We start from the raw sequence: 24,646 nt of genomic DNA on the forward strand, positions 1-24,646 counted from the left end.
ACTGTTGAGTAACTGAGGGGCCAGATTTTTTGGTTCACACTGAACTTCATCCGGTCCAAGGGCCACCTGAAATCCTGCGTTGAATCTGCTGGTTACCTGTTAGCAGGATCAATTGCTGGATCCCAATAAGTATGCACCTTTGGCATGAAAGTACAGGCTGCCTATTGTATTTATCTGGCGGTGTATGAGAAAACATTTCTTGTGATCATGTCGCATGCGACCGCAGTGTTTGAAACAAAAGATCAATTGAGGGGTCTCCAGATTGTCCTACGACCACGGTTACAGGAAATGCAATCTCACGGTCACGGTCCGTGTGTATATATATGTTCAAACTTCAAACGTGCTTTACTATTAGGAATCCATGAACGGGGTCCTGCTTATATATGATCAGCAGCATATCCTGTGTGTTACAAACAGGCCCAGCCCAAAAATCCAAGCCCAATACAATATAAATTCTTTCATTTAGGCAGACCCTACTTACACCTCTAATACAAGTGCTCCACCTCGTAAAGCAGGATCGATTTCATTTGGTTAGCTGAATTTAATCATATCAGAACTTCTAAGCAAACTTCCACTAACGTATGGAAGGCTAATGTAAGCTTGAGAGACCAATCTAACCACATATAAGGCAGGAGAACTTTCATTTGTCAAACGTAGAATTAAAGACCAAGATCAGATGGAGCAGATCTACTTCATCTACCAATCACCTCTGAGGTCCTGTGATGGTGTTGTTTTTGCAGTCTCAAGAGCCCCCCTTATTTTTTATTTTTTTACAGAGTCCTGATTCTAGTATCATCAAGGCTCGTTTTCTGTTCACTATTTTATCAGTTGACAACAAATGGGCTCAATAGCCCCATCCGGAAAAGGGTTGATTTGAAATTGGATTTGTCAATTCAAGGGATGAGGGATCTTTGAAAGCCATGATTTAGGTCTGTCTTTGTCTTCCTTGGTGCCACAGAATTTGGTGAAACCCAAGAAGCAGGCTACCTCAGATCTAATTCACATCCTCTGCACCAGACCAATAGCAGTCTACCACGCCAGTCCTTCCCAATTTAAAATTTGAAGCCTTTTTATTTTCTAGACTAGATGATGTGGCAGATTGCTATTGGTTGCATGGTGCAGACTGCAGAGAATGTTAACTACCTCAGGGCCAGCTCAAACTCAACTTTAGGCTTATATTTTGGTCCAAGCTAGGCCATGTCTTGGGTCATGGAAGGCTTAAGTGCTCATCCTTAGATGAATTGGATTGTAAGACACAAGAACCCATACGTTTGTTAACAAATTGTAGGTATGGATATAACATGGGCACATGAACCCGACAGAATTTGCAATTCATGGTAGTAGAGTTCAACAAATTCAAGTGTAATATTAATTCACATTCGCACATTGGGAATATCCTAAATCTTTGGGCAAGGATCACATATAAAATTATAGGGCATTTAGACAGGTCAACTACAGAAAAGGAAAACCACCTAGTTGCCTATGTAATGCCTAGGCATTGCCAACTACGGTATGAGTCTGGACCTCAAAGAAAAAATTTTCAAGTGTATATATATATATATATGCATCAAGCTGCATGCTGGAAACACCTCCTATACACCTATTGTGATTTTTTTGACTAAAATACCCCTATTGTTAAATTTGGTCTCTCTTTATTATATGGAAAAAATGTAATCTGAACTATTATATTAAATTCATTTCATTTTCACTTATTAAATCCTATATTTAAGATATTAACTAGATCCCATCCCCTCTCATTAAATCCTAAATTTAGTATATATTAAATAAATAAGATTTGTGAACTTTTTCTTGACTAAAATGCTCATACTTATGAATTTAGTCCTTATGTAACTGTGAGTGTAAAATATGCATGTAATTTAAACTATTACTTTTTACTTTATTCAATTCACTCTTAATGGCATTCCTCAATCATATTGTTCCTCATATCTCAATTAGTGTTGGGCGTTGGGTTGCGTCTCATATGGGTGACCCGGGTCCATGAATTCAAAGGTGAGAGAATCAACTAGATCTAGATAATTGATTGTTGCACTTAGTAGAATTAAACGCGCTAATTAGTTTGGAAACAAAATCGTAATGGAGATAATTAATTATGGCACTAGCAGTGTGTAGCTTTTGACAATTCCAACCATCCTTGGAATCCATGGTTTGGGTCTTTTCTTGGTGCAGCAGAATTTGGTGAAACCCAAGAAGCAGCCTCTGTGATTGACCATGATAACGTCGTAACTCGTAAATTGGATCTCTTTCATTTAGTTAGATTTCAATGAATTTGGGATGAGCATTTGACAGACCCTTGCCAGGTCAAGGTCAGCCTGACCCAAGGACCCAACTTGGATTGGGCCTGAGCCAAGCTAATAATTTGGGCCTTGGGCCAATAAAATAAGTATTGACTTAATTGGTAAGGGCAAAGGTAATCCCAGCGCAGGTCATGCACAAAGTCAACTTTAGGCATGCTTATATTGGGCTAGGGTCAGGCAGGCCAAGTTTTCTTCCTTGGATGAATTGGAATAGAAGACAGAAGAACCATAAAGATGAAGTAGATTATAACATGCATGGGCACATCATCAACTGGACAGAATTTACAATTTATGGTATTGCTTACTAAAGATCAACGGCCATTAAATTCCGGCAGCGGTGGTCCAACACATTTTGTGCTCTTGAAAGTGGTAGCTGAGCTCCCAACTGATGATACTAAAGGAACCATTAGTTGACAGTTAAGATCATCAGAACGGGCTCCTATCTTAAGCGATCCAATCTTGTACTTGGGATGTACATGGAGCTTGAGTAGAACTGTTGGTCGCAGCGTCGTGTTCTTAGGGATGTCAAGGAACAGACGTGATTCACCGTGGAAGACTGGGTGGAGCAGCGTCGTGTTCTTAGGGACTTGCCGGAATGGTGCGAAGAAGTTTGTAACACCAAACTGTTGGTCGCAGTAATAAGCAGTGACTTCAATGCGACGATGTAGAACAATTTTGGTTGTTGGGTTCATCAATGTCACATTGAGCCTGAGGTTGTGAGGAAGCATGTTATCGCTGGTGAGGTTGAATTCAGTCAGGGATGCACCAACCACATGATAATCGACACCGATGACTACTGCCCACAAGATGAAGAGGAAGAGGCTATCCAGAAGAATAACAATAATGATGATGCAACATATGTCACGTACCCATTCTGAACAACTGTTTTCTGCCATCCAGAGAGAGAGAGAGAGTTAAGTTGTGAGGTGGGGGTGGACGTAGAATGGTTTATACGCAATGGGAGAGGGAGAGCTGGAGAGGGGGCGTTTTTAAGGGGAATGAACTCATTAGTGATTAATGAGGTATTCTGATATTCTCCTCGCAAATACATGGAAGAGGAGAATAGTGTACATTAATTATTGCTCTTAAACAATTAAGCTGTGTCTGTGTATGTAACTACTTAATTAATTAGAAACGCTACATGCTTTGCGGCAGCTTGATGCATATCATATTTTATTTTGTTTTTGTTTTTCAACAAACGCGGCTTGCTTGTGCAGTTTCAATTCTTGTAAAAAAATTTCAAATCTATACATACATCCGGGTGGTGGTTGTGTTTCGTGGTATCTCCTCATCCTTGTGAAAATACAAGGCTCAGTTTGGAAGGAATACAGATACAAATATGTAGAGTGCAAAACCTTACATTTTGTATGTATTTATACTATAGGCTCAGTTTGGAAGGAGTACAAATACAAATATGTAGAGTGCAAAACCTTACATTTTGTATGTACTTGTACTCTTTCCAAACTGAGCCATAGGAACAAGTAAAAATGCAAAACCTTGTATTTTGTATGTATTTGTACTGTATACTCTTTCCAAACTTAGCCTTCTGAAATAAACAGCACAGGATAATTCTTGCAAAGGAAAGAAAAACTAATCATATGCTTAAAGATTTATTGGATATATATTAGTCTGGGGTTGGACCAATTCCTAACGGGTTTTAAACATATGGAATCGAGTTGACCCAATTATGCTTGGGTTTGAAATTTCTGGGCCCAAACCCTAGTAACGAAAATGCTGGATATGTTGGGTACCCATTTCTATTTGTTGCCCCAACTTTTTACATGACCGATATACAGAGGAAGAAGACCCATTATTGGACATATGGATTCCACCCAAGAGAGGTCTTAGCATGATCAGATGTCTCTGGTCCATGTATCCACGCATCATTTCTAGGGCTGTCAAATGTTTTAATTAGAACTTTTTTTACAACTACACAAATATGTGTTTCAAAACAGGCATTTTAGAAAGGAACCTAAGCTGAATTTAATCTTAACTAATCTTCAAGGTGGGTCCTGATCATCCTAGTTTAGGAAAGATGAGATGTTTTGGGTCCCAGACCCAAGCCTTTTCATTTTCTTTAATTTGTTGTTTCTAAGAACAAAATATTGTACTTGTCCACATCGATATAATTTGTTGATGTACCACTTTTGAAAACAAGCAAATACCATGAATGAGCTGGAGCTATGTTGAGATGTATTGAAAAATCTGAGAAAAATATCCCTTAGCCACTGCTTTCAGCCATACTTGGAAGGTTGAATATGGTTGAGAGGATTTTAAAATTTTGGATGTACAACTGTAATTTTAACAATGGGCATTGTTGCAATCAAAGAAAAGCATATGATTTCCAATTAATGTAGATATGAAGCAAAATATATAGTATTTGGATATCTAATGGGATTGAAAACTTCTTAGCCTAGAAATTTCTGCTTAAATAGGTACTATTAAAAGTAAAATCTACAAACAATGAAAAAAATGGGCTGGGAAGGACTGGGCTTAGTAACTAGGATAAGGGCTTAAATTAGGCCCAGGCCTGAGCTCAGCCCTATATGGAACTAGGCTGGATGCACACGCAATTTTGGACTGGAAATGATACTGCATTTGAATCCCTTTATGTACATTGAATAGAGATGAGAGGTGAAATTAATAATTTTTACCAATGAAAATTAATTGCTTACTTCAGAGAAGAGAAATATATGTCCATAAAAAAGATAAAAGCATAATCTTAGGTATGTTCTTTACAAGCGTATTATCATAATTCAATTTCTCTTGACTAGTTTGCAATCTGTGGCAACAAGCTTTTATCTTCCTGGAGTTAGAAATTAGAGCTTCATTAACTAAATTAAGCTAGTCAATAGCTTATTCTTGTCTTAACAAGAACTAGCGATCGAGGGATATACAGCTTGTTTTGTCTGAGTATATCTTATGACGAAAATCAAAACCCACCATATTACTTCTTTATTTATTCACATACAGAAAGTATATCTATGGTGTAACATATATAATAAATCACCAAAGAATGTAAACCAATGAACAAAATAATCTGTGTCCTACGCAGAAAATAACATATACATACAGCCGCTGATATACGAAACACTGTAAATCAGAAAAAAAAAGAGTAGATAATAAATAAACAGAAGAATCAATGGTGTAGGTGTGAATGGCTAGACCGATCAGAAATCGATGTCGCATCTCGTGGTTTCGAACCCACCAACCGAGCTGCGATTAGTGACCAAAGGAACCTTGAATTCGCACTTAACCTTGGGCTTATACTTGTTAGTCTTGAGCGAGCCAACCTTGAATCTAATCCGGAGATACAGCTTGACATCGATATCGAAGGAGGCAGCAGTCTTGTCAGTATTGAAATCGTTAAGCTCGGAAGTGCCGAGAACTAGTGGTGATTGGCCCTGGAAGACAGGATTGAGGAAAGTGGTGTTCTTGTGGCCTTGGTAGAAGGGTGTCAGGGTCTGGGATCCAAACATGACGTCGTCGTAGAAAGCTCTGGCTTCAATCCGGTCGTAGTAAACGCCAATCTTCTTGTTTGGGTTTCTCACGGTCATATTGAGTGCAAGGTTGTAGCTGAGCGTGTTGCCGGTGAGATTGAATTCTGTAAGCGAAGCGTTAACGACATGGAACTTGACCTTGTTGGGGTGAAAGACGAGCCAGAGGACAAGGACGGCGATGCCGACGACGACGACAACAGTGATGATGATCTTGAAGAGAAGGCTGAGGAGGCAACAGCCGCAGCCGCAGCCTCTGCCACGGCCAGGCCTGTGGTAGGATTGCTGGGGAGGAATCGGGGGGCCGTAGTATGCCCCGTTCAAGTGGGGTTGCTTAGCATCAGCCATGGGAGGAAGGCAAAGGCGATGGAGATGGAGGAAGAAGAAGAGAGAAATAACAGATAATAGATAGACGGAAATAAAGGGTGTTTGTCTGTGACTGCTGCGTGTGTGTGGATTTTTACTTTAGAGAAAACCAAATATATATATATATAGAGAGAGAGAGAGAGAGTAGGGGAGTATCTAGGAAATTATGGTGGGAATTGAAATGATGAGAAGTGGAAACGTATAGCCATCGCGGTGTTTTGGTATATTCCGGCGGAGACACGGCAAGGTCAGGGTCTCAAACAACGAAAACGCGCTTGTTTGAAAAGAGGGGCGGATGCTCGGATGGATTTGATTTGATTTACTCGTTTTTTCTTTCTTTGTTGATCTTGAGTAGGAATGGGGGGATGGCGTACTTGTTACTTATGACTTATGTCATTCACTGATTTTTGTTATAACAAGATATTTTTTAATAATCCCCGGGGTGGGGGTGTTTGGGGAATTCAACACGTTCTATTCACGTGGTTCATACTTCATAGCAATTGTTTTTTATAGATGCTAGTGTTTTCTTTTTATTATTATAATTTGCTATCATGCTTTTCTAACCGTCGTTCACCCGATGGTGGGACCGTTTGGCTCAGAAACTATCAATTTTACCCCTAAATTGCTTCTTGCTTAAAAACCATTCATATGATCAGCGATCCGTTTGATTTAAACTATGGTTTTGTTAATTTTAATTATTATTTATCTTTTAAATTGAAATAAAACATTTACTTCGGGGTAGGTTTTTAAAACATTGGTATCAAACCATCAAACGTTGGTGAATATCAATTTGGGTCATCGATATTAGGGGAACAATTTGGGCGGGCCCAACCCGAGCCCGAACCGCCTTAGTCCGAAATTTTATACGATTGAGTTTGAATTTTCAGTCTTCGAGTTGAGTTTGGGTTAAGAAATCAAATGTTTTTATTTTTTTGGATTAAGCCCGAGCCTAGTCTGTATCCGCCCGATTTGCACCCCTAATTGATATGTCAAAGAAGAGGAATTAGCTAATTTCAATTATTTGAACCTTTAATAAGTGGTGTGATAGGTCTCATGTCTATTATCAAATTAAAAAAAAATAATAAAAAATAAAATGATTGGATTAAAATAAGCTCTTGATACACGAATTCTTTTTTCAAGATAAAAAGAAAAATTTATTAAGAAAAAGGAATATACAAGAACCCCGCCAACAAAGAAACCACCGGCCCACCCAAAACAAAAAAACGCAACAAATTCAACTACGTTGATTAGTAAATTTGAAAATTGATACTTGAACCTTACTGGTTGGGTATGGGGGTATTTTGGCAGTGTCGAGGTCGGGGATGGGGTTATCCATAAATCCCCGATCAGGGATGGGGACGGGGATGGGGAATGCAATCCCCGCCCCGGCCCCAATTAATATATATATATATATATATATATATATATATATATATATTATAATTATATACTATTTATATTATAATATTATATATTATATTATTATTCATTTTTTATTAAAACTTAAAAAGCACTCGATAGTGTCCAGTCTTTGAGACTTCGACAGACTGACTGACAGAGAAGAAAGAACTCTAAACCTAGAACCCAGACTTCTTCCTTCGTCTTCGTCATTGATTCACCGACCATTGTCGCTATTGCACTCGCCCGTTGAGCATCGGACGTCTATCGTCGCCGACCACTAGTCTACCACTTGATGGGGAGGAGGTAGAGGAGAAGTAAAAGGAGAGAAGATCTGAATGGGTTTCTTAGCAGATAATCTTGACAAATCTGAATGGGTTTCTCGGCAGATAATTTGAAGATCTGAATGGTAGTGCTTTGGGTTTTTGTTGATTTTTTTCCGGTGCAAGAGTTGGTGGCTATTCGTATCTTTTGGAGCCTCTGTAGTGGCTATTCGTATCTTTTGGAGTCTCTATTGATTCTTTGCATTTGCTCTAGCTGTTGTAGGGCTAAGAGTTTGGATTTTGCAATGACGCTTGGGGATTTGGGTCCCTGATGGAAAATTCATCCCCGTCGGGGTTGGGGATGGAGGAGGATTCCTTTCCTTGACAGGGATCAGCGACGGGGATGGGGAATGTAATTCTCACCCTGAACCCACCCCGTTGCCATTCCTACCCATTCAAACGAAAAAGAAACCTGCCCTAAGGTTGAACCGCTTTTTCCTTTACATCAATGGAGCCAGCGTTAAACCATTCGACTCAATGGGTCAACCGATGAGGGGTGGCAATTTTTCACCCAATCTGCTGAACCCACCCAACCCGCCCATTTACTTGGCGGGTTGTGTGATCAACCCATCACCCAACCTGCCTATTTAAATGGGTTAGGTTGTAGATAACTATTGGGTTAACCATCACAGACATAAGTATTAATTCCTTAACCTTTTTTTTTTAACTTTCTTCATTTGAATTAAATAATTTATGATTAATGCATTAATTTTTTGTTAATTATTGACTAAAATTAGTTTTGTCTTGAATCAACGCACTTCACCCAACATAAATTCAAATCAATTTGACTCGAGTTCGGATCAGTTCAATGCGATCTAACCCCAATCCAACATATATCGATCCGGGCTGACCCGAATCTGAAATAGACCCCAGATGGGATGGTTCGGTTTCACTTGCTTTACCCGCTTTGGGTCGTCCGGTCCAACCATTAGTCACACAGGCTGACTCGACCCAATACAACCCGATCCGGGTTGACCCGAATCTGAAGCGGATTGGGCCGGATGGGATCCGAACCCTAAACCCACCCGCTTGCTTTGCCCGGTTTGGATCATCTGGTCTAGCTCGTATCCATACAACACGACCCGAATTCGGTCTGATTTACTTCTCTTGACCCGCTTCGGGCCAGTCGATTCAGTGCCAAACCTGTGCACAAATGTGACATGAGCCGACCCAAGGCAATCCACCAGTAGCTGAACCAGCCTGGTCGGGATCCGGTCTAACCGGACTGATCCGGTTCTAAACGGTTCAACCACTCTTGATGTGATTAGCTTAAAGACAATCCAATTAGATAGTTCAAGTTGGTTTGACTGGTTTGAACCTAAGTGGTTTGTCAAATCCGAAACCCGAACATAGTTAAATAGCTTTGCTGCTTGTGTAAAAACAACATGCATGTAATGTGATTTAAACCTTCACCAATGTATAAAGTGCAATTACTATTGCCATCAAGCTATGATCAACTTATTTGTTAAAAGGGAGTTAGTTTTTTGTTTTAAGTACATAAATATAAGATTAATGGGTTTGGGCGGGTTGGATTGGGTTAAAGCAGGTTTGGATTGAACCCAACCGATTTAATTTTATATAACTGAATCATTAACGGGTTGATGGATTAAATGGATTGGATTGAAACTCAACCCAACCCAACCAATTGCCATCGCTAGCTATTGTTATAAAAAAAAAAAATTAACATAATACAAAAATAGCACTTCAGGACTAATGTTTCAACGTGGTGTGTTTGTTTTGCAAGGTACGTGGTGTGTTTGGTTTGCTTTGAATGAGATGCCAAGTAACCCATCTTAACCACAAGAAGTTGTTTTTCTCATCAACCATCCCTGCTAAGACTTAAGAGTTCTTCTGGCTTGCCTGTTCTTTGGGTTTGGGTCACTTCTGTTGACTTAATACGTTTATTTCTTTTTTGGTAACTATGTATCTATACATTTCCAACATGATCTGTGAAATAGTTTTCTCCCATAAATTTTCCCAACACAGTTCCAGCATAGATCACATCGAAACGTGTTGGGGCAATCTTTTGTTGGGAGGAGATTCAGATTCACTCAATTCACAGTCTAAGTTGCAACCCATTAAAAAAAAAAAATTCAGGTTATGCATGTAATTCTCATTAAATTTGAAGGAAATGGAGAAGGCATACATTTTGTTTGACAGATTAGAGACTGTTTAATTGCATTGTTTTCTATGTGCAAAATCTTTTGTACAATTTTACCCATTTGAAAGGTTTTATGATAATTCCATTGGAGAAAATGCATATGTGGCGCTGAATTGATGCCAATTTTCTGATAAACGACAATAAAATCAAATACTATCTTATGACATGATGGTTACAGCTGATGATGCAAACTGTTATATCTCTTGGCATCAAACAATGGATGAATCCTGCCTAAGAGATTGCCTATGTCATCGTATGACCATCCCATGCACACATGAAAATCAATGTGCAAATTCACCAAGTATAGTCGGTCACTAATATATTTATTAGGTGAAATGACAAAAATCCAATCTGAATTTTGGCACAATTTGTTCATTTATTGTAGTTGAAATTTGACCTTACAACAAAACGACTGAGTCAGGGTTCAAGAAAAATTGCTCTCTCCTGCTGCAAATTTATCTGATTTAATCAGATTCATTTTAAATTAATTGGATTTAGTCTTTTAGGTAACAAACAAAAAGGTGCCCCCACTGTTTCTGTGATGTTTCCACTGTCCAGCCTTCGCCCACGTCTTCTCCAACAATTAGATAAGCGAGACCATTAATTTCGTTGCGTGTCTATTAAGCTTCTTCCTTTTTCTTTTTAATTTAGGGATAAATCTGAAATTGAAGCCCCCTCTTATCCTACCGCATTCCGCCCCTAAATTTGGCATTAATCCACGGGTATTAAGAAGAGTGTACGTTTCTGATTAGACCATAGAACTGACCAGCCCAAAGCGGACCTCATCCAGTAGGGGACCGGTCCTCTATAGGACGGAGCCGGTTCATGACCTAAGTAGCCGGTTCTCAATTGGGCGGCAGTCAATGACCTAAGTAGCCAGCTGTGGACCAGGGTATCAACCTACGCAATGGGTCGTCCTTATCCGGGGGCACACCTATCCATTTCAAAACAAACACAACCACGTCACCCACTAGGCGAAGATGATCCTCTTTTCCGCCCGCTTCACGAGGAACCGAATAAGGATCATAACCAACGCTGATAGAATGCACTTCGGGGATGATGGACCGATAAGGCTTACTGCCCCGTATATCTCAGCACCTCACCCGGACCCCAAAGCCTATATAAAGGCTCCTCCATTCTTTCATAAGGTATGCATGATAAAGTGCAGATTCTATTACTCTCTTGTTCTCAACTTCCTTCCTACGTAGCAATTAGCTCGGTTAACTTAAGTATCGAAATGCTGGGCCCGGGTTCAAACCCCTAGATATTCTAACTTGTAGATCAGTTTGCCAACCTTAGCATCTCTCTGTCTAAACTGTCATCCAACAGGATCGTTGATCTGAGCTTCATCAGTATGTATTTAAAAATTTTAAGAATAATAAAAGGTAAAATTGATATTTCAATTTTTTTCATGTTTATTGTCGATGTCATACTTTAAGGGATTTTACAAATAGTAGGGAAAGAAACACTTAACTAGATAAGTGCATTTATCCATCTTCTTTATATTTTCGAGGTAAATAAGAAAACAACCATTTTAGCCATAAAAATCTATTATTAAAAAAAGGACAATTTTGTCCCATCAAAGTGTTGGCAACCTTCCCCATGTGAGAAAAAGACGGGTATATATAAAGAAACATAAATACCATTGAGTCATTGACCAACTTTTCCCATCTCAAAATCCAAAAAAAAAAAAAGAAAAAAGAAAAAAGAATGCCCCTTAAGGCCAGTTTGGAAGGAGTACAAATATAAATATGTACAATGCAAATGCATACAGAAATATAAAATACACAGATTTACACTATACATATTTATATTTGTACTTCTTCCAAATTGAGCCTTAGGTTAATTTAAGGGATTTACCCAAAAAGTCACACCCAAAAGCAACCAAAAAGCATGGTTTTTGAACCGCCGTTGACCTGAACAGTCGAACCATTCAGCTCGGGAACTGTCCAGGAAACTGGTTCCATTTTACCCCAAACCCGGTCCTTGGCAAACAACCATTAAATAAGTCAACAACCTGTTGACTCGAGCGGTCGAACCATCGACCCGTTCAATGATTTTTGGCCATTTTTTATTTTTTAATTTTTTTGTTAGAACGAGCCATCCGTTCGAACTAGACAGTTGAATCATCAACCCGAAAATCGATGACTAGAACGGTTCCATTTCCATGTCATTTTTTAAAACCATGAACAAAAGAGACCACTTAGGAGACATTTCTTCCCACGATGGCACTTGCTAGCTGGAGGGACCTCCCTTAGGCCCTAATACTTGGTCCAAGATCCAAACCCCAACATATAGGGGTGAGCAAAAAACTGAAAAACCGAATCGACAAAAGAAACTGACCGAAATTGAATCAAAAAATTAGTTAACCGAACCAGTTCGGTTTGATGTTTTTAAAAAACCAAAGGTACCGGTTCGGTTTCGATTAACCAATATAGAAAACTGGTAGTTAACCTAACCGACCGATATATATATATATATATATATATATATATATATTATATATATTATAAATTAATAAATTTACATTATATATAAATATATATTTATAATATATTATATATTATTTAAAATATAATATTTTATATATATTTATAAATTTTATTATATATATATATATATATTATAAAAATAAAAAAACTGAAAAACTAATGAACCAAATCGACAGTTAACCAAACCGGTCAATCAGTTAATTGACTGACTTCAATTCAATTCCAATTATCAGTTTTTCAAAAATCAATAGTACCGGTTCAGTTCCAAAAAATGCTGAACGGTGAGCACCCCACCCCTACCAACATATAACCCAAAAAACCCTACTAGGGAATACAGGACTCAGCATCGAAGTGTTCTTGTGACCTTGACAGAAAGATGGCAAGGTTACAGAGCCGAGCCTTTCGTCGTGGAAATAAGCAGTGGCTTCCATCCGATAATAGTAAATTCCGATTTTCTTGTTTGGGTTTCTCAGAGTCATGCTGAGAGAAAGGTTGTAACGAAGCATGGTGTCGGTGGTGTGATTGAATTCGGTGAGAGAAGCATCAACCACGTAGCACTACTTAACCTTATTTGGGCGAAGGACTATAACGAAGATGATGGCGGTGATGAAGGTAAGGAACATGAAGCAGTAGATGATGGTGTAACGGATGCAGACGAATTGGAATGACAAAAATTTGATTCTACATACCCACGCACATATTTTACTTTGGAATTCGATACAGACTTTTTGCTCTTTCATTTGAAGTTTGATGATAGGTTCGGAACAGAATTAAAAATCCACTTGTACAGAAATTAACTGATATCTTTATTTTATTATTTTTTTGGAGCAAAAGCATTCCTTTTGCTTCAAAAAACTAATAAAAATTTCTGAGGAATAAACCATAAAATTTGCTCTAAATTTCCTTTCTGGTAATGTTTTTAAAGATGTTTGGTTGCAGTTCAAATGCACGGGAGTGTAAATGAAAAAAATGCAAATTATCATTTATTTTTATTTTGGGTTTTACTTTATTCTGTTCCATGTCTAAATTTACTTTATTTGTTTTGCAATCAAATAAAATAAACTAAAATTTGAAACAAAAATAGGTCAAAATTTACATTCAAATCATTTGCATTGTCATAGTTTTGCAGCAGTGCAAATTTATTTGCATTGACACAGCCGTAATGTTGGAAATAATTTCAAAAGATGGAAAGAGAGCAAAGGACGGCTTTGTAAAGAATGGTAATTTGTTAATTAATTAGAATGTTACACATCGTGAGCAGGATGGTGCCACTGCCACAAAGGCACAAACACATATCTCTGCGCAAATGTCATATATGGGCCCCCACTAAAACATATTTATCTATGCAAATGGCACGTATGGGCCGGGCCGGCCTCATTAACATTTTTGTTGGATCTATCCTCATTTTGTCTGTTGAAGGTCCTAGAGAGAAGCAAATAATGAACGCATCTTTCAATATTTTCCCCATCCGTTCATTCGTTGTTTATCATTCATCTTTTTTTTCTTTATCATTCTCTGGAATTTTAAAATCTTCAGAAGATTGTCCCTTTCTCTCACATTTCATTGAACAGAAAAATATACCCTTGTGCAGGTTTCATGTCCCACAGGTCTTTGGGGTTGATGGTGTTGCTACTAGAATTGGGTTTGCAGGTGGGACGTTCAAGGTTGGATGGATGAAACAGAAGTTAGTGAAAGAAGATGAACGACAACAGTCCTATTGAAGAGACAAAAAGGATTTCCATTTTCCCATGAAAAAGATGGGAAAAGGCTTTCATTTTCCCTTTTGTTTAAACTTTAAACAGACCTTTGTACAGATAATAGCGACAAAACGATTGACCATTCATCACATATCCCAATTTGTGGGAGGGGGTGACAGTAATCGAATGACATGAACTATGCTAAGAATCATTAGTTTCAAGGTGAGACAATTCTGCTGATATTCTCTGCAACTCAATCTCTCTTGACGCTATAACCCATACATGCCCAGATTGAAATCGCGGAAGCATCCCATGCAAGGCTTAATTTACTGAATTAGTGAAAATGAAGTAAAGGAGAGGGCAAGGTCGACCTTTGAATTTTTCCCTTCAATCCCTCTATGGTCTTCAAACCATTCTCTCCTTCCAGCATCTTTTCTCAGAGAAATAACCCGTAAAGATGACGTGAAAATTTAATACACCAAAATTCGAGAAACAACCCAAAAAAGAAATCAAACATTATGAAGATTGTCAAAACTTCAGCGTTTGTAAACTTTGAAAGGCATGGTATATATTTAAAATTTTAAAGAATAATAAAGGGTAAAGTAGACATTTCAATTTTTTCATTAAGGCTATGTTTGGTTTGAAGGAAAAGGTAGGAAAACCTATACAAGATTTATAAAGGTTTCCCCACCTTTCTCTTCCTTTTCCTGCTTCTTCCTTTAAATACAGCCTAAATGTTTAATGATGATATCGATTATTAGAAAGCTTATGGGCATTTTAATGGGTGGGCTTCAGCTCATAGTATGTACATGAAAAATAAAGTCTGAAGGTCTTGAAACATCAAGGACGAAAACGAAGAAAAAGAATACCTAGGTGTGCAACTTGAGTGTGCCCAACCCAAGTCTAGACCAATCTAACCTGAAATTTTACATGGGTTGGACTTTGATTTTGGTCTTCAAGCTAGATTTAGGTCTAAGGCTTCAGTTTTTTTGGATTGGGTCTGGGTTGGAAAGATTGGGCTTAGCCTTAGGCCCAGTCTAGGCTTGAGTATGAGGCAACTATTGGACACTCTATCCACTGATTGTTCTAAAGACCCAGTTTGGAAGGAGTACAAATACAAATATATACAATGCAAAAAATACAAATTACAAGGTTTTACACTCTACAAATTTGCATTTGTACTCATTCCAAGCTGAGCCAAAGGAATGGTTGAGGTGGCAAGCCAAAAGTTGCCACCACAAGAACAATGACTATTTTATCTTGGAACTACAAGGGTGAGGAGAGCACCTCTGTAGTTCGGCACTTTCATCATCTCCTCAGAAATTAAAGTTTAAACCAGACGTCTTCTTCATTTCAGAAACCTGGTGTAATCATGAAAAGTCTCAATAAGAATTCTTTCTAATCTTTGTCACTACAATTTCTTTTTGGTGGAAGCAGAAGGCAGTTCCGGAGGTCTTTGGATTATTGGGTGGTACAAGAGTATTAATCTTAATATTCTTTACTCTTTAAAGAATGTTATCCATGCCAGTACCTTGAACTTTCCTTCTCATATCCCTTGGGAGTTTGTTGAAGTGTATGGGCATCCTCATAAAGAGAATAGAGAGGAAGTTTGGAATGAAGTCAGGGCTATCTTCAATCAAATATCACACCCTTGGTGCCTTATGGGTGATCTCAATGCAATAGCAAATGACAGTGAAAAATCCGATGGTAGGCGGCTGGATGGAAGACATATTCAGCTTTTCAACCAACTTATAGAGGATTGCGGGCTGATCCATTTGGGTTTAATCTTAGAGCATCTGGACCGTGCACTGGTGTCAGCTGATTGGCTTAATAGTTTCCCATTTTCTCATCTTAAGCACTTAACAGCAGGCCGAAGTGATCATAAACCGTATAAGAGCACCTTTAGTAAATTTACCAGATTTGAATCCCTTTGGACTAAACTTGAGGACTTTAAACCAACTATCCAACAGCTCTGGAATTCTTGTAGTGGTAACTTAAGCAGTAAAGTTTCAGCCGTTAATGACTCTCTTTCTAGTTGGGCCAGGAATAAAATAGGCAATTTTCATAAGTAGATTGCTGAAATCGAGAAAGCTCTTTCTAGTATCCTGCTGCATGATGTCAAGGAGGAAACAAGACTCCGTAAAGAACTTGATCACCTTCTGGAAATTCGGGAAGTTTATTGGAAGCAGAGAGCAAGAATCGAATGGCTTCAAAGTGGTGATAGGCAGACTAAGTTTTTCCATCTAGTGACAACAAATAGTGTTAGAGTATCTCAATAATTATGATAAACTTGTAACTGGGATGGGTATCTCTGATAGCTATCCTAGATAACTGATCACCTTATCTCATAATCATGTATTTTCCTAGATAAACTCTAACTCTGTAATTGTTATTTTCTGTACATAGTTATCCTCTTGTAACTTCTCTATTTAAATGATTCAAGAGACCAATCATCATTGACTGAGTCATTCCATTCTCATTGTTTTTAGTATTTTTCTTATAAATAGAAAACGAAATAATCATATTGGATGGCTTAAAGATGGCAATGGGAACCGGACTTCAGTAATTTTGGTGCTCATCTCATACCTTCTCAAATCACAGAAGAAATGAATCAAATTCTTTGCTCTATTCCCTCTTATGAGGAAGTGAAAGATGCTTTATTCTCAATCGGTCCGCTCAAAGCTCCGGGTAGTGATGGAGTCCATGCTCTCTTCTTCCAATCTTGTTGGGACACAGTGGGAATTGATCTCATCCACTTTAATAGCTGAAGTCAATGATACAAATCTAGTTCTCATTCCCAAAAAGACTAATGTTGAGCTTGTGACTGATCTTAGACCTATTGGGTTGACGAATGTTAATTACTAAGATCATTGCTTCTAGGCTGAAACACATTATGGACTCTCTTATTACACCATTCCAAAATGCTTTATCCCTGGGAAAACAAATTCATGACAATAGAGTTCTGGCCTCAGAGATCATTCACACTATGCAAAAACAAAAAGGAAAGACAGGTAGCTTCTCTCCATAATTTGTCTCCTTAATTCGTGCTTGCATCACCTCTACTACCTATTCTATCCTTCTGAATGGTAAGGTTGGAAGCTCCTTCAAACCCGAAAGGGGCCTAAGGCAGGGTTGTCCTCTCTCCCCATATTTGTTCATCTTATATATGGACCTTCTCTCAAGAACCTTATTGCACAATTTAGATATTAGTATCCTGCAGGGGTTCAAACTTGCAAGAAATTGTCCAAAGCTAAGCCATCTTTTCTTTGTGGATGACATTCTCATTGTTGGGAAGTGCTCTACCCTTGAAGCTTCTCATGTTAAAAATATCTTGCATAATTTTGGTTTGGTTTCTGGCCAAAGAATTAATTTTGCAAAGTCATCTATTTATATATTTTAGTAAACATGTCCATAGACGGAGGAGCCCTTGAAACTTACTTGGAGCTTCTACAAAAATAGAGTTGCCACACTATGAAGCTTACTTGGTGTCCTCCTCTTCCATTGTCCAGTTGTCCAACCTATCTGGTTCAGTTCGTGTTTAGCTCTTTGAGTCGAGAAATGGCCTGAAAAAGAATTAAAGAGACGCCAACTAGGGACTTGAGCTTATTCAACAAGTTTTCTATTATTCTTTGGCAGTGTTGGAAGGCAAGAGGTAAAGTTGCTTTGGAAAATTCACCTTTCAGGCCCTCTTCGATTATTGCTACTTCTAATGCTCAAATTGAAGAGTTGATCTCACTTAAACAAAATAATGCCTCAATACAAACATCGATCCCTGTGGTGGGTTCCCCAAATGTTTCTTGGTGTCCTCCTCTTCCACCCTTCATAAAGATTACGGTGCTCACAATCATTCTCATCAGTCTGGTCTGGGTATCATAATACGGAACCACAAAGGAGAATTCTTATTTGGAAGAGCCATGAATGTTCCCTTAGATGACTCTGGTATCCAAATGACCAAGGATTTAAAGCTCTCTCATATATGGATCGAAAGAGATGCTCAAAAGGTTGTAAATTCTCTGTTGGACGACCATCTGTGTACCCCATGGCGGTTGTTCTATTGTAGGGATCTTTTGAAACACCTTCAGTCTTATATTGCCTATTTTAGGCCTCGTGAAAGGTTTCAGTGACGTTTACAGGAATTTTTAATGACATTTCCAAATGTCACTGAAATTAGTTCACGCCTCTTTCGGGCGCACTTTTGGTGACGTTTGTAAAAGTTGTCATCATTTGGCGACGTTCACCAAAGGTGACCAGAAAAAAAAATTTGTCAACTTTTGGTGATATTTGTAAACGTTGCCAAAAATTGTCACTATTTGGAGATGTTTACAAACGTTGCGAAAGGTTGACAATTTTAAACATCGTCAAATAATGACAACTTTTGGCGACATTTACAAACGTCACCGAAAATGCACTGAAGGAGACGTGAATTAATTTCAGTGACATTTGCAAACGTCACTAAAAGTTCCCGTAAATGTCACCCAAACCTTTCCAGATTTTTATAGACACAACACAACATTTGCGCAAATGTCACTAAAAGCTTTCGACGACGTTTGTAACGATTTTGGTGACATTTGTCTAATGTCGCCAAAACCCTGTTTTTTTAAGGGGTAATTGACCATTAATAATAGCCTGCGAAGTTGTGAAAGGGATTTTTTTTTTTGGTTCAATGAACAAAACCTTTGGGCCAACAGTTTTTCCATACTAATTTGTCATATGTAAAACTTCTAGGTTCTTAAAAGAAGCCGGATAAATAAACCAGCCAGCAAATCCACTCCCATTTTGACATTAAAATTTGGTACTTATTAAGGCTGCATTTGCATATGGTTGCACTGCAAATCTTGTTTGGATGTAAAATTCATATTTCGTTCAGGTTTGCTTTTGTTTGTAATTATGATTTGCTTTCCTACTTTACAAAGTTTAATACTTTTTGTCTCTTTTACACTACTAGTTGGAAGAGTAAATTTTGCATCCCAAAAAATTTGCACTACCTTCCCCTTGCATCATCTTACATCCTAGACATATAACCCTCCCCCTACCTTCATTCCCTTTCACTTAAAAGCAGAGGTCGCTTCATTTTATTTCTTTTCTTTTGTACTTGTGCAATCAAACAAGACAAAGTCAAATTTGAAGCAGAAGTAAACCAGAATATATTTGGTCTATTTGTACTCTTATGCACTTACACCAGTGCAAATGAAATTCGCATTGCAACCAAACACATCTTAAAAGCTTTTTTTTTTTTTTTTTATTAAATATTACATAAAAACAAAATTGCTGCTTGCCCAAATAATTACAACTTTCTGAAGTGGTGCAAATATAGTACAAACTCGAATTAATTATTGAAATAAGTTAACTAATTAAAATCTTTTCCACAATTAAGTACCACATTAATCTAACAAGTAAATATTTTGTTTCAGTTCCCATATTGGATTACAACATTGCATTTAGTAGTTGGAAACCTTTTGGTTAAGTTGAGTTTTGAAACCAAAGGAACCCCCAATTCGCATTTAATCTCCGGGTCATAGCCAGAAAAACTCAAGAATCCAACCCTGTACTTTGTTCGTAGTAGTAGCTCAACTTCAACTTGGAAAATGCCAGCAGTCTTTTCTGCATTGAAATTATCAAGTTGGGAGGTATCCTGCAATGCCGGTGATTCACCTTTGAAGACAGGATTCAGAATAGAAGTGTTGTTGTGGCCTTGATGAAAAGGTATCAGTGTCACGTTACCGATCAATAGTTTGTGAAAGTAGGCATTCCCCTCAATCTGAGAGTAGTAGATACCAAGCTTGTTGTTTGGGTTCCTCAGAGACATGTTAAGCGCCAGATTGTAATGAAGCATCCCATCAGTTGACTGATTGAATTCAACGAAGGAAGCATTAACAACATGGCATTCTACCTTCTTTGGATGAACAAGTAGCCAGAATATGAAGTAACTAATCCAGAATATGAACCCTAAACCAATGATGATCATTACACAGATGAATAGAAAAGGCTTCCAATCCTTCCAACCTTTCATTCTCAAATTCGAACAGAGAGGAAGAGGAAGAGATGGTATAATAGGGAGGGAGAAGAAGTGATTTATATTTATATACATGATCCAACAAACAAGTTGTATTGCCGTCAATATTTCCTGAGGCCAAAAGAGAAACTTGTAGCAAAGGAGTTTTGGCCTAGGGCTAAAACCGTGAACGGCCTCTCTTGTATTGCTGTGGCCTCATCTTGAATTAGATGAACTTGAGGCCACAGCTGAGAACCCACAGAGCGTGTCCCACACTCTTCCCCCTTGTGCATTAGGAACATCTTCTAAGTTTGTCATAAGGAGATGTTCCCAATTCATGGGAGAGATGAAATTAGATTGGCACCCCACACTGGGTGCCCCACAAGCACCCCACATGTACATCGATCGATATCTCAGTGTGCATTAGAAACACTTCCTGTACTTATCATGGAAGATGTTATCAATACATGGGTGGGAGATGATGTAGAGTGCCCTCTAATTGTGAGGCACCAATCTGATCTCGGGAAGAATGGGCTGTGAGACACCTGTGGGGAGCTAGCCCACCGCTTTAGCCCTAAAACAGTGAATTAAGACCCTTGACGTGTTGTGGTCTGATGTTGAATTGGATGAAGTGATATTAAAGTAGTATCACACAATAACATTAAAAGCCATGGTTTCACGATTTTACCTCAACAGAAGCAGCAGTACATACATGAAAGGCTGTGTGGTTCATGATTTTAGCCAAACGTTCATTTAATGGCTGTGTTGCGGGGCGGGCTATTTTACGAATTATACCGCCCCACATCAGCCATCATGCGACTTGAAGTAAGAAGAGTTTGAATGGATTCAAAGTAAGAAATGATGAATCTGAACTTGCCATATTCCTAAATTTCCTACCACCAGAGATTTTAATAAGAAGAAAACAAATAAATGAAACCATTTGTCAACCCATTCTCCTCAAGGGAAGGCGAGCTTCAGCCTTGAACATTTAATTCTGGATAATATTGCTTAATATTAGTTATGTTTGAAATGGCAAGCATCTAATTAATGGAGGAGAAGTCAGTGGGGTGTTTATGGGAACTCTACCCTCTGATTTCTGATTTGTTAAGTAGTTATCTTTTGTGAATCCCTGAAAAAGTCAATAATATGTGCAGTAAGCATTAAATTATTATTTTATTTTTCAATGCTTGTTTGGTTTCAATGAAGGTTCAAAGTATCAATATAGAGCGATATGCCGGTAGGGTGTATCAACCTGTATCAATACTCTTATTTTTATTATTATTTTTTGATTCTGCTTCAGAGGAACCAACTTAAAGCCGGTGTACCCCTTGAACCACTTGCCAACTTGAAACAACCCCAAAGCCAGGTCCATTCATATAGGCTCTAACATTAAAGAATAAAGATAGAAGATAGGGAGAAGTGTGGTCTGCACCTCCAATTTCTTCCCCAGCAGCATTGTTTTTGAATTGCAAAGCTTTTCCATCTCATCTATTGGACACCTGACTTGATGAGCTTGTGGTTGTGTTTTAGGGTGACAGAAGTAGTAGAACAATGTATCACTGGTGGGGGGAAAGTTTCGTGTAAGAGAAAAATTTTAAGATTTTAGGGGCAGAAGCTCTCTAATGAAAAATGTAACATTAGAATATTGTCAAATGGACCAATTCCTAAAGAATTCAAACTTGCTCTTATGTAATCGGAAGAAATTCCATCTAAATTTTCTTAGATATCATTTTGAAAGGATAATTAACAAAACATTTGCAAAGATGGATGAATTCGAGCAATGCTTTGGGAGATAACATTGGTTGCCTATAAATTACATTGTTTGGTGAAGCTTCTTCACCTTTAGCTGTCTTAGTGTGATTATTCATTTATTTGTTGTTACTTTTTCTAATTTTCCCTCCATCATTGATATAGCATTAGGAATTTTACTTTTAAAGCTTAAAATGTTAGACTTTGTGCTTTGGGGCTTAAAAAGTGTTTTGACTTTAGAATGTGATGCTTTTCAAAAGTAACTTTTAATGCTCAAAACATTAAATTTTTTGGATCAATTTTGTTTTTCAGGCCAAAGCTCAAAATCAAACACTTTTATTTATGTTTGTCAAATTTATGCTGATTTTATTTTACATTGTTATTTTTAATAAAATATTGTTCATGTTTTTTGTTTAAAATTTCTTAAGTCTTATTTAACATCTTTTCGTTGTTTTACTTAATGGGAATTTAGTTGTTGGTCGTATGAATATAATGCAAACATCAATAGGAAATAGGAAGCCCTCCCTTAGAAATTTCTTTAAATATCAAAGTTGGGCAACTTGTTCAGGTTAAAGGCAATGCTAAGACCTTTTCCTTTTTTTTTTATTTTATTTATTTTCGCAATAAGGGGTGCAAGCCCAATTGCTAAACGCTTAATATTTAAGACCTCTATTCATATTATGTTATTCTTTTGATGTAATATCTTCTCTTTAGTGTTGAATTTTTAGTTATTTTAATCATATATATTAAATTTTTAGTTATCGCATGCATGCTTGCATAATTACTAGTACCCCAACGGATAAGAATTCTTACTCTAACCCGTAGCTTGAACCAACTTTTGGAATATTGATCTTCATTAGAAACATTGAACAAATAATTTATTTTTCGTTGAAAATAACCTTTAATAGATTATCAAGAAGAAGAGTCAAAACAAAAGAACAAAAAAAAAATCCTCCAAAATAAACTAAAACTTGGTCCCCTAAATCTAAAGAGTAAATAACAAATAAAATTAACCAATTGTACTATAACAGCTACTAAAGCGTCGTTCATATTGGACTTCAGCGCTCCACCAACCTTGTACTTTGTTTTGAGGTAGAGTTTAACTTCAAAAACTGAAAAGCCCACCACTCTTCTCTCTATATTGAATTCCTCAATTTTGGATCCCCTACCAGCACCTGAGATTCACCATGCAACTCAGGATTGAGCAGTGAAGTGCAATGTTTTAAAAACCAAATGTGGAACCGGAATCTCTTTGGCCACCGGTTTTTGGGTCAGTGGTTTGACTGGACAGCCCGTTTTAAATAAAAAATGGCCAAAAACATTGTTTGAATTGAATGAGTCAATGGTTTGATCATCCGGGTCAATAAATCGCTAACCTGGCCACAGAATAGATTAAAAGCAAAACAGAACCAGTTACCTAAACGTCTCTTAGGCTGAACGATCCAACTGTCTGGATCAACAATGGTTCAAAAACACTGGTGAAGTATTTTTATGGCCTTGAGTAAACGGAGACAATTTCAGGCTACCGATCGAGAGCTGCAAATCCTTCCAATTTAACTCAAGCTTTTTGCAACATTAGTCTTCTAATGTGGTTTAGCTATTAAATTTGTTAGTCAATTGTTTTGCTCGGCTCAAACTTCAAAGAGATCCCATGTCAGAAGACCCTGTTTTGCTCGCCTTTAGGAACTGTTTGACAATGGCTGAAGGGTAGAAATAAAAAAACTTATTGCTTCATCCTTTTAGTGATAAGTTTTCAACTGTAGATGGATTTTGATTATGAAAAATAAATACATATTATACAACTCTTACTTTGTTTACTTAATTAATTAGTAGGGGCAATATGGGCTTTGGATATAGGCCTCCATAGCATGATAATCAATGACCTGGAAAGCCCAATTTGAACATGGGCCCAAGTGTGCCGGAGAAATCTTTTTCTTTTGCCTCTTCTTTTAAAAAGCCCACATGTTTTGTTTTAGAACACGAGGACATTTGGTTGATCGTAAGATGCACATGTCAGGGATTTGAAAAACGAGCAACATCTTCATCAACTCCTTAGAAAACATATATAAGAGTAGGTCAAAGGGTTAAACTTACTCCATTAAGGGCGTTTTATAAGTATTTACTAATTAAGAAAAAAATTCGACATTTTATAAGCTTTTATTACGCTAGTACCTAATCCTATTTTAAATTAAATAAAAAAAAGGAAAAGAACAAACTAAACCAGCAATCCTTTATCATCATTTTTATTTTCTTAGCTTACTCTCCTTATTCTTCATTTGTTTGCTGTGGAAATAAAAACGGGATGCAAAATTTGCACCTGGTTCAAATTCACATGCATTTACTTATCTTATTTTCACATGTTGGGAATACAAAATTTGTATCCCTGGAATTGATGCAAAACCTGCATTACCTCCTCCCTACATTAAAGTGGGGACACATCATTTGCTTCCCATTTTACCCCCCCTCCCTCCCCCCCCCCCAAAAAAAAAAAGTGAAACCTGAAACAAAGAAAACCAGAATTTGTACTCAGCACATTTGCACCAGTGTTGATTTAAATTTTCATTATTAACAAACAGAGCCTTATTTTTTTTTGTACCTGATATTTTGCATCCATTTGTTTGTAATAATGGTTTGTTATCCTATTAGTACAAACTTT

General features: G+C 37.6%; 3 protein-coding genes across 3 annotated transcripts; all 3 read right to left on the reverse strand.

The window, feature by feature from the left end:
* Positions 1 to 2,626: 2,626 nt before the first annotated feature.
* Positions 2,627 to 3,211, reverse strand: LOC104591347 (NDR1/HIN1-like protein 3). The gene has a single exon (XM_010250143.1). It carries the CDS (start codon positions 3,209 to 3,211, stop codon positions 2,627 to 2,629), a length of 585 nt encoding a protein of 194 aa, XP_010248445.1.
* Positions 3,212 to 5,235: 2,024 nt separating this feature from the next.
* LOC104589984 (NDR1/HIN1-like protein 2) lies at positions 5,236 to 6,466 on the reverse strand. The gene has a single exon (XM_010248477.3). It carries the CDS (start codon positions 6,158 to 6,160, stop codon positions 5,486 to 5,488), a length of 675 nt encoding a protein of 224 aa, XP_010246779.1. The 5' UTR covers positions 6,161 to 6,466; the 3' UTR covers positions 5,236 to 5,485.
* Positions 6,467 to 19,656: 13,190 nt separating this feature from the next.
* Positions 19,657 to 20,643, reverse strand: LOC104591348 (NDR1/HIN1-like protein 10). Its single transcript, XM_010250144.1, has 2 exons — positions 20,478 to 20,643; positions 19,657 to 20,195 (listed from the first exon to the last, which is right to left on the reverse strand). Exons 1-2 carry the CDS (start codon positions 20,641 to 20,643, stop codon positions 19,657 to 19,659), a joined length of 705 nt encoding a protein of 234 aa, XP_010248446.1.
* Positions 20,644 to 24,646: the final 4,003 nt, after the last annotated feature.

Source organism: Nelumbo nucifera, chromosome 6 (genome assembly GCF_055504915.1).
Source record: "Nelumbo nucifera cultivar China Antique chromosome 6, China Antique-T2T, whole genome shotgun sequence".
Lineage (NCBI taxonomy): Eukaryota > Viridiplantae > Streptophyta > Magnoliopsida > Proteales > Nelumbonaceae > Nelumbo > Nelumbo nucifera.

Coding starts and splice junctions, on each gene's coding strand:
- LOC104589984 (XM_010248477.3), bottom strand. CDS start 6,160: ATGGCTGATGCTAAGCAACCCCACTTGAACGGGGCATACTACGGCCCC.
- LOC104591347 (XM_010250143.1), bottom strand. CDS start 3,211: ATGGCAGAAAACAGTTGTTCAGAATGGGTACGTGACATATGTTGCATC.
- LOC104591348 (XM_010250144.1), bottom strand. CDS start 20,643: ATGTACATGTGGGGTGCTTGTGGGGCACCCAGTGTGGGGTGCCAATCT. Junction 20,196..20,477: donor GTTCTCAGCTGTGGCCTCAA/GTTCATCTAATT, acceptor TCATTGGTTTAG/GGTTCATATTCTGGATTAGT.